This window comes from Salvelinus sp. IW2-2015, unplaced genomic scaffold (assembly GCF_002910315.2).
Source record: "Salvelinus sp. IW2-2015 unplaced genomic scaffold, ASM291031v2 Un_scaffold2365, whole genome shotgun sequence".
Classification (NCBI taxonomy): domain Eukaryota; kingdom Metazoa; phylum Chordata; class Actinopteri; order Salmoniformes; family Salmonidae; genus Salvelinus; species Salvelinus sp. IW2-2015.
Window position 1 is genome coordinate 78,534 of NW_019943690.1, and position 10,059 is coordinate 88,592.

General features: G+C 37.8%; 1 protein-coding gene across 1 annotated transcript; it reads left to right on the plus strand.

The window, feature by feature from the left end:
* The first annotated feature begins 2,966 nt into the window (after nt 1-2,966).
* On the plus strand, nt 2,967-6,460 carry LOC112073782 (SLAM family member 5-like). The gene is made up of 5 exons (XM_024141020.2): nt 2,967-3,379; nt 3,611-3,913; nt 4,428-4,517; nt 4,629-4,684; nt 4,971-6,460. The coding sequence occupies exons 1-5, from the start codon at nt 3,037-3,039 to the stop codon at nt 5,100-5,102; spliced, it is 924 nt and encodes a 307-aa protein (XP_023996788.2). The 5' UTR covers nt 2,967-3,036; the 3' UTR covers nt 5,103-6,460.
* Nucleotides 6,461-10,059: the final 3,599 nt, after the last annotated feature.

Below are 10,059 nucleotides of genomic sequence, written 5' to 3' on the forward strand. Positions count from 1 at the left end.
TGGGGGTGTCTTGCTAATTGCCTATAATTTCCACCTTTTGTCTATTCCATTTGCACAACAGCATGTGAAATTTATTGTCAATCAGTGTTGCTTCCTAAGTGGACAGTTTGATTTCACAGAAGTGTGATTGACTTGGAGTTACATTGTGTTGTTTGTGTTCCCTTTATTTTTTTGAGCAGTGTACTTGCAGTCAACCCCTAGTGATGTAACAGCCTACGTCAACACCTTCTACTCATGAGACCAAGCCCATGCATATACAGTTATACAAACTTGCAGGAGAAAACAATAGTCCAGTAATTTYTAAGGGCTCAGCAGTAATTTTCCATTCACGTGTGGCTTGACTTGTCTCTTATCTATTTACTCTCCTGCAGGGGTCTGTGTCTATGTATCTCTTTTAGCCTTGAGACGCTTTCTCACAGACACCCTGCTTTGACTGCAATGGCTCACACATCTGCTYAGACCATTTCTTATTAGAGGCAGAGACTATAAAAGAACTGTAGAACAGTATTAAACCTTATAATCCATATATTGCTAATCTGTGGTCCAGGACCCTATAAATGTAGTGGAGGAGGGTATTATAGCCCTTCCCCTTCTATTAATACAACATAAGCATAATCAATTATAATACATCAATCATTTGGTGCAGCCCCTATCATGACCCCAAGTGAACCACCATCAGAGGGAGGAAGAAGTTGCGCAGTAATTTGTACCAAACATCTCCGTTCTCCCAAAGTGCCCCGTTTCAATTCTCTGCATGAACAGGAAATATGGAGGAAACTCCTTTTGGGCCATGCATACGCCAATCTAATGCTTTTACATTTATGGAGAATAGTGAATCATATTATGTGCCCCTTTCAGGAGAAGTGAGTGTTTGATGTCATTACACTAAATTGAAATAATGATCATCATAAGTAATTTCTTACAGACCACCAAATGATGTTAAATATATTTCAAAATGACAAATTAAGGAAGACTACAAATGAAATGCTTCAACCACATATTAAACATATTCAAAGTATGTCTACATGAACAAATATAGTGATGTGCAGAATAAATTAGCAATTTCAATTGTCATAGATTGACATTTCCCCTCATCCCAAATCACATGTCATGTCTACATCAAGTAGCACCTTTTTATTGAAGAAATAGCCATGGGAACACTCACACACAGACATAATTTACAAATGAAGCATGTGTTTAGTGAGTCTGCTAGATCAGAGGCAGTAGGGATGACCAGGGATGTTCTCTTGATAAGTGTGTGAATTGGACCATTTTCCTGTCCGGTATTTTCCTGTCCGGCAAGTACTTTTGGGTGTCAGGGAAACTGTATGGAGTAAAAAATACATTATTTTCTTTAGAAACAGAGTGAAGTAAAATTAAAAGTTGTAAAGAAATAGAAAGAGTAAAAGTACAGACATAGAAAAAAACTGACTTTAAGTAGTACTTTCAAGTATTTTTACATCATGGAAACTGTATGGAGTAAAAAGTACATTTTCTTTAGGAATGTAGTGGAGTCCCAAGGCCAGTAGTTGAGAAGCATTTCCCTCTAGCCATGTAAAAACGTCCTTGAATGTACATGACCCATCTGAATGTATATATAAATATACATGTAGTATATTGTATTTAAAGTAGTGGAGTACTTTAAATACATTTATGTTAAGTAATTTACACCACTGGACTTGAAAGAAACACCTTAATTACCTCGACTAACCGGTTCCCCGCACATTGACTGTTCCACGTGTATATAGCCTCGCTATTGTTATTTTACTGCTGCTCTTTTAATTATTTGTTACTTTAATTTCTTATTTTTACTTAACCAACAATTTAGTTAAGAAAAATACGTGTTAAGGGCTTTTAAGTCAGCATTTCACGGTAAGGTCTACGCACGTAGTATTCGGCGCATCTGACAAATACAAATTGATTTGTTCCACATGAAAACATGTTGTGAACCTGGTGTGACATTGAAACTGTGCTGACACCTAGTGGACATTAAGAGGGACTACACCMCACACACACTATAACCTTAAAACAGATGGGATGCTTTACATACATTGCTCTTTTTTATTAGACACTAATATATATGTCCAATAAACAGACATTCAAAAGTCGGAATGTAAAGTCGGAATGTAAAGCACAAACGACTGGAAAGTTCYTCAAAAGCAGCTGTATTGAGTCAAGCATCTTGAGGTTGCCTGAATATATTTTTAATTTTCTAATTTATTTAATCTTTATTTAACTAGGCAAATTGAACTCAACAACATCGACACAGACACAAGTTACCTGATATATTTGGGAAACAGGATTAAACAGAGAGAACTTCCACAAATGATACCCATCCGGTTCCACAAATTATACCCATCCCGTTCCACAAATGATACCCATCCCGTTCCACAAATTATACATATCCCGTTCCACAAATTATACATATCCCGTTCCACAAATGATACCCACCCACAAACAGAAAGACACATGCAGACCGTTGCGTGTTGATGAAAATCTATCTTTGAATTACACTTAATCTGAGTACCCTATTGAAATGGAACATGATCAACTCCGTTCTCTGGATATTACTCTTGCTCGAAAGTGGTAAGTCTGTCTTGCCAAACTGTGAGTCAATTACAAAAGTAGTCTACTATCATGTTACATAACTAGTGTGTAAATTATGTGAATAAGCTATTACAAAAGTGCAGAAAGAAATGCTGTTATAATTTTGCTTTTTGGTCATGTCGTTATTGTAAAAGAGAAAATGTGTTCTCAATGACTTACTGGTTAAATAAAAAATAGTCTTATTTAGTGTTCATGAGTTAGAAATGTGAACTAGGCTACACCTAGGAGCCATAACTACGACTCAATGGAACACATTTTTWAAATAAAYAATACAAAGACAATASAAACAAAAGTAAGTAGGTCACTRCRTACTGTAAAAGTAGAAATAAATKAATCSTAGTCTATCAYGTGCTTGGCTTGSATCCGGGATCACCTACAGGATTTCGTCCTGTTAATGTCTTGTATTGATGTAGCTACTGCCCTTAGCCTATGTTTTCTTTCTTCCTTTCAGATCTGATTGATKCTGTAAATGTGWCGGGAARAGAGGGAATGARAGTAACTTTACMGACTGGACTTACTGAACTASCYAGYGGCAYTRTTATRGCATGGKCTTTCMCWTTGASTCRTTCAGATTCATTTRATAACATAGCTCTGCTGAATGCTGGTGTRATTAMAACGGACTACAGTAGGAAGTTCAAAGACAGACTGAAGCTGGATACTCAGACTGGATCTCTCACCATCAGAAACCTCAMCATCAACGACTCTGGACTTTATAAAATACTTATCATCAATACACAGAGTTCATCTAAGATTGCAAATCTAACTGTCTATGGTGCGTGCCTGGCTTCTTTTTTTACTTCCCTTTTTTCGATTCTCTCATTTAGTCTGTTACCCAGAGTTGTTTCAATGAAGATCAAAAAATAATATTTAGAGTTTGAAAAAGAAGTAGCCCACTTCTTCATATATGTTTAGGTCTCATTTATGACATGTTAGTTTTTACTGTAACACATTAGTTTAAATCTGTTTGTCATTGAGTCACTGCCTAATCATTCTGCTATCCCAGACTCAGTGTCTGCTCCTCACATCAGTCACTCAGTGGACAGTCCATTTGAAAAAGTGAGCTGTTCCTTGGTGTGCACTGTGAAGAACGGGAGAGAGGTGATCTTGTCCTGGTACAGAGGAGAGGAGATATTCAACCAGACCAGCAGCCCTGATCTTCTCGCCAATCTCTCTCTCCCTCTGGAGTTTAACAAAAGAAATGTTGACACCTACAGTTGTGAGGCTTCCAACCCTGCTGACTCAAAACAAACTCCACTCAACATTGAAACGCTCTGCCCTCAATTGTCCTCACGCTCTGCCATCAAAGGTATGTCAACACTGCATCTAGTATTGTGTTTTTCCTTTTAGTGGGTCAGTGAGAGCCAACACCCAGACAGTGTCTGCTCTTCATTTCCTCACTAACAACTTATTTTGTAGGATAGTAAGGGGAGAAATATTTTAACAGTAAAACCTGAGGACAGTTTTTACAAAATCCCTCAACATGCGTATTATCATATTGTAATTATTTTAACTTATGTATTACAGCAAGCTGATTTCTGTATTTATTTGCCTATGAGCCGTGTAGCGTACCTTATAATACCTTCATCAATGTCATTCATCAGTATTGACTAAAGCACATGGCATGGGTTTGAACAGCTGAATTTCACTTAGACAGGAAGAATATAGGCTGCAGGTGAATACAGGGCAAGGCCACATACAACATACAGTTGATTAACAAATATGGTAGATGAAAAAAAAGTGAATGAAAAAGATATGACAAGCAATGCCAAATGAGTGACTGAACAGTTCCCTCCCTCCACCCTCCATTTTTCTCCTGACAGAGTCTGGCCCCATCGCACTGGTCACATTGTTAGCAGTTGGGATAATAAGTGGTGGTATATTCTGGGCAGTTAAAATAAGAACATGTGGAGGTAAGTACAATCTGTGTTACAGTTCACATCATACAGAGTACCCTGAAGGTAACAAACACAGAGCATAGGTAATTGTGTAATATCATGCCTTTTCCCTAAATGTCAATGCAGCCTGCAAGCAAAGAGAAGAAGACCAACATTATACTGATGTGAATTTTCAGAGATTGGTAAGGTCAATCTTTATGGATGTGTGCATGCACTGTGTATATATGTGTGCATGCACTGTGCATATACTGTATGTGCGTGCATATTATGATTCTTTCTATGCAACTTCTGTATCTGTGAACACACACACACATTTTAGGATGGAAGTGGTCACTTGTTGTTGGCTTGTATAACATACCAGCCAATGTGATAATACAGAATACATAAGAACAAGCACAGTTTGCAAATGGGTGGATCTTATTGAATTATAGGCTTCTGTTTCTAATTGTTTATGTGCTGGCTTTACAGGTTGGGGATATACCGGTATCTGGCACCGGAGGAGTCTGTTCACCAGAGGAGTCTGTTTTGTACTCAGATGTCAGAATCTTACCTTCTGTTCAGACAGGACTGGATTCAATCACTCCTCTCTCAAAGCTGTGACCTTGGCGTGGTTTAGAGGCTTGTGTGTCTCAATGACCCTGAGAGCTACGCCGGAGGGGGCTTTGGCCCCTGGTAGGTTTAGCCATTCCGGATTGGTCTCCGGTGAGGGGCCAGACCAACGACAGCATTGGTCCTACGTGTTTCACGTTGGCATGGTGCTATAGGTATGCAACTATACCACTCTGACAATGTTACATGCTGTGTGTACAGTTGAAGTCGGAAGTTTACATACACTTACGTTGTAGTCATTAAACTCATTTTTCAACCACTCCACAAATGTACTGTTAACAAACTATAGTTTTGGAAAGTCGGTTTGGACATCTACTTCGTGCATGACACAAATAATTGTTCCAACAACTGTTTACAGACAGATTATTTCACTGTATCACAATTCCAGTGGGTCAGAAGTTTACATACACTAAGTTGACTGTGACTTTAAACAGTTTGAAAAGATGTTGAAAATTATGTCATGGCTTTAGAAGCTTCTGATAGGCTAATTGACATCATTTGAGTCAATTGGAGGTGTACCTGTGGATGTATTTCAAGGCCTACCTTCAAACTCAGTGCCTCTTTGCTTGACATCATCTTGACATCATGGGAAATTAAAAGAAATCAGCCAAGACCTCAGAAAAATAATTGTGGACCTCCACAAGTCTGGTTCATTCTTATGAGCAATTTACAAATGTCGAAGGTACCACTGCATCTGTACAAACAATAGTACGCAAGTATAAACACCATAGGACCCTGCAGCCGTCATACCGCTCAGGAAGGAGATGCGTTCTGTCTCCTAGAGATTAACATACTTTGGTGTTAAAATTGCAAACAATCCCAGAACAACAGCAAAGGACCTTGTGAAGATGCTGAAGGAAACAGGTCAAAAGTATCTTTATCCACAGTAAAACGAGTCCTATATTGACATAACCTGAAAGGCCGCTCCGCAAGGAAGAACCACTGCTCCAAAACTGCCATAAAAAAGCCAGACGGTTTGCAACTGCACATGGGGACAAATATTGTACTTTTTGGAGGATGTCCTCTGGTCTGATGAAACAGAAATAGAACTGTTTGGCCATAATGACCATCGTTATGTTGGAGAAAAAAGGGGGAGGCTTGCAAGCGAAGAACACCATCCCAACCGTGAAGAATGAGGGTGGCAGCATCATGTTGTGGGGGTGCTTTGCTGTAGGAGGGACTGGTGCACTTCACAAAATAGATGGCATCATGAGGCAGGAAAATGATGTGCATATATTGAAGCAACATCTCAAGAAATCAGTCAGGAAGTTAAAGCTTGGTCGCAAATAGGTCTTCCAAATGGACAATGACCCCAAGCATACCTCCAAAGTTGTGGCAAAACGGCTTCAAGGCAAGGTATTGGAGTGGCCATCACAAATCCCTGACCTCAATCCTATAGAAAATGTGTGGGTAGAACTGAAAAAGCGTGTACGAGCAAGGAGGCCTACAAACATGACTCAGTTACACCAGCTCTGTCAGGACGAATGAGACAAAATTCACCCAATTTATTGTGGGAAGCTAGTCGAAGGCTACCCGAAACATTTGACCCAAGTTAAACAATTTAAAGGCAATGCTACCAAATACCAATTGAGTGTATGTAAACTTCTGACCCACTGGGAATGTGATAAAAATTTATAAAAGCTGAAATAAATAATTTTCTCTACTATTAATCTGACATTTCACATTCTTAAAATAAAGTGGTGATCCTAACTGACCTAAGACCTGGGTAAGATTAAACAAATCAGTTCTCTGTCTTATCCTGCGTATTGAAACATTGAACCCGTATATACGGAAATTGTATTTGCCATTTATTAACTTTTGAATTAAACAATTATTTTAACCAAGTTCAGGTGTACTATTGTTCCTATCTCAGTTGAACTTWCGCAACCCTAACAATTGGTGACCCCGACCGTGAACTGAGGGAACTTCGCTGGACATTGAGYCATCCAGCCTTTGGCCTAGACTGTCGCCAGACGGGGTCCTCTCACAAAAAGACCGGTCTACTAAAAATCAGGTAAGCAGAGCCTATTGTTTCAAAACTGAAATTCTGCATATTGGAGTTAACCAAATGTATTTTGTGAGAAAACCTAACTGGTGTAAGTTGCTAAATTTTCGAACCATATGTTCATTACAGTAAAGTAAGGATAAAACGAACTACGTATTATTTCATTACGTACTACTTGATGGCGAATGCATTTTCAATTGGCCAACAGAATAACAATGGAATGACTGTATGTGTATGACGTGATATTAAAAGCCTGTTTGTGTGTGTGTATGTATCTAAGCTAGGGTTGTTTTATTAAAAGTCTATAAGACTTTAGGGAAGTGATTGAGGACAATGGCCACATAACCACCGTGACAGGCGGAATATTGGACATAAGACAAGTTCTAATATTGAACGGCAATATACCGACTTCACGGATTTTTATGTATTTACATGGTATGTGGGATATAAGACAAATTGTCGATTAATAAGTCTAGGTGGACCCTCGACTAAAAGTGGACGGCAACATAGTCCAGGGGAAGGCAGAAGAATTGGATATAAGACAAGTCTAGGTGGACCCTCGACGGCAATTCACTGTATAAGACATGTCCCCTGTAACAAGTGAACGGCAAGACATTGGATATAAGACAAGTTGGGTTTATATGCGCATATTACCGAACGGCAATGTTTTGGAAATAAGACAAGTTCACTGATTGAATAAGACATGTTGGATATAAGACAAGTCACACTGTATGTCTGTTGCTTTATGATTGTATCCCTCTGTATGTGTTGTATCAGGCTTTTATGCAAGGAAAAGTAAGGACATGTATATAAATTGCATAACCATATATACTYAAGTTACACATTAACCACATACTATATTCTTATATTAGTCACAGACACACTAGTCACTGGGTAATAATAGATAAGAACAAAATAACGATAAAATTAAGCAAAAAATAAATAACTACCTCATATGGCTCAAATTGAAAAGGTGGATGGGAGAAAAGCTATGCAGAGAATGGACAGAAGATGGCAGTATTGCAGCACTCAACGGTCTCCCAGTCGATGGGGAGCCTGTTTGAATGCTGGTGACATAGAGAAAAACTTAAAACCAATTCGGAGTAGAGAGAATACATTTAATAACTTATTTAGGTTAAATTTACAGACTAATGTTATTAATGTTATGGATTGGCTGACATGCGATATAAATTTAGCGAAGTATATGGTAAGTTTACACTTTGGAGTGGAGAAAGTTGAGAAGTTGATTTTACTTATACGATAGTTTTGCTGCTAAACTGAGTTGGAGTAACTAGATGTTTTGCCTAGAGGCATGAATAAGACAGTTATTTTTGGTATTGTATTGGCTACTAATAAACAACGTCACTAGGGGGGATACACGATTACGTTACTCGAATGGATTTGGTCATTGTTCAGGTACACTATTTTCTTTACTTCTTGCAGTATAGTTTTGATTAAGAGATGTTGATTGACGTTGTATATTCTATTCAAGATCCAACCTTTGTGATAAATTGGGTTTGGTTTATCGAATCCGTACTATTGCCTGTTGCAGTTAGTTAACAGTGATTTACAGTGAACACAGGTTGAGCGCTAGTAAACGCATATCTTTATTTGAACTATACTAATCTATTTGATAAAAGTACTAAACCTGTATATTTAACATTTGATAATGATTGGCAAATCCATATATTTAACCACAACTTTGAATTTAGCATAACTGGTATGGCTGGCTGGGAATTTTTAAAGGGACAGTACACGTTTATCACAGTTGTGTGAATGAGTTACATGAAACATCGGGGAAATTTCAAACGAATGATTTGAGGGTATTATCATAATTATTAGGTTTTGTTTTTGTAGTAAACGTTTGGGTTCAGGGGTTTCCGTGTTTCCGAGAGACAAGATAATATTAGGAGTTTTATTTTCTGAGTTTTATTTAGACAAGGGATTTTTTTAAGATAAAGGGTTCTTTTGGTATGTCTAGACATGGGRTGGAACACGAATGTAAGGGGGTGGTGTAACCTTTTGACCTGTTTTCGTTGCATTTTCCTGTGGTTTGATCACCCACGGGGGGGCGCAGTGAAGATAATGAATTTGTGGTCATTTGGGATACTAGTTTGGAGGTAAATCATATAATGGAGTTTATAGCTCTTGAACATATTTGTAGTTTGAACCACTGAGGAGTCAGGATTCTGTTTTTAAACATTGGTTATGAAGGTTTTGAATTGGCTATTATTGATTTGGTATTACAACAGAAAAAATCCCATTTGTCATCGATAATAAATATGGGATGATATGATACATTGAGGTTTGAACAGGAGATATTTTAAGCCAATAGGGCAGGAAAGTATATAAACATTTAAATTATTAATGTAAATAAATAGGTTTCAGTTCTTAGAGGAGTGATCCTGGGGGGAGAGAGCTTATTAGTAAAGAAAGGATTTTATATTGTTAGCATTTGTTTTGGCCATTAGAAGATTTTTATTTAAATAGTATTAAAATTGACAGGGGTATATGACATATGTGATGATTTAGGATTATTGATAGGATAGAGAGGTTTATTAAGGTTATGTAAGGACTTTAGAGATTGACACTATAAGACATGTTATTATTTTTAAATCCATGATTTTAGATAAAGTCAAAACAGTGAGACACTTAGTTAATATTTCAAAGGAACACATAGTTGTTATTGACTATTATGAGAAAAAGGCAGACAGATGGGTCTACCCCGCACTGTTGAGACYTTGAAGGTTTGAGAGCAGAGTGGAGAGGGGGGGGACCAGGAAATGAGCAAGATAGGCTGTGAAATAAGATAGGAGAGAAGGGGGTTAACATATATAAGCAGCACTTATACATTTTAAAGTAGATGAGTCACTTGACAGATAATTGGTAAAGGATAGATATGAATGGACACCCAAACCCAAGGGACAATTGGACATGTGGAAA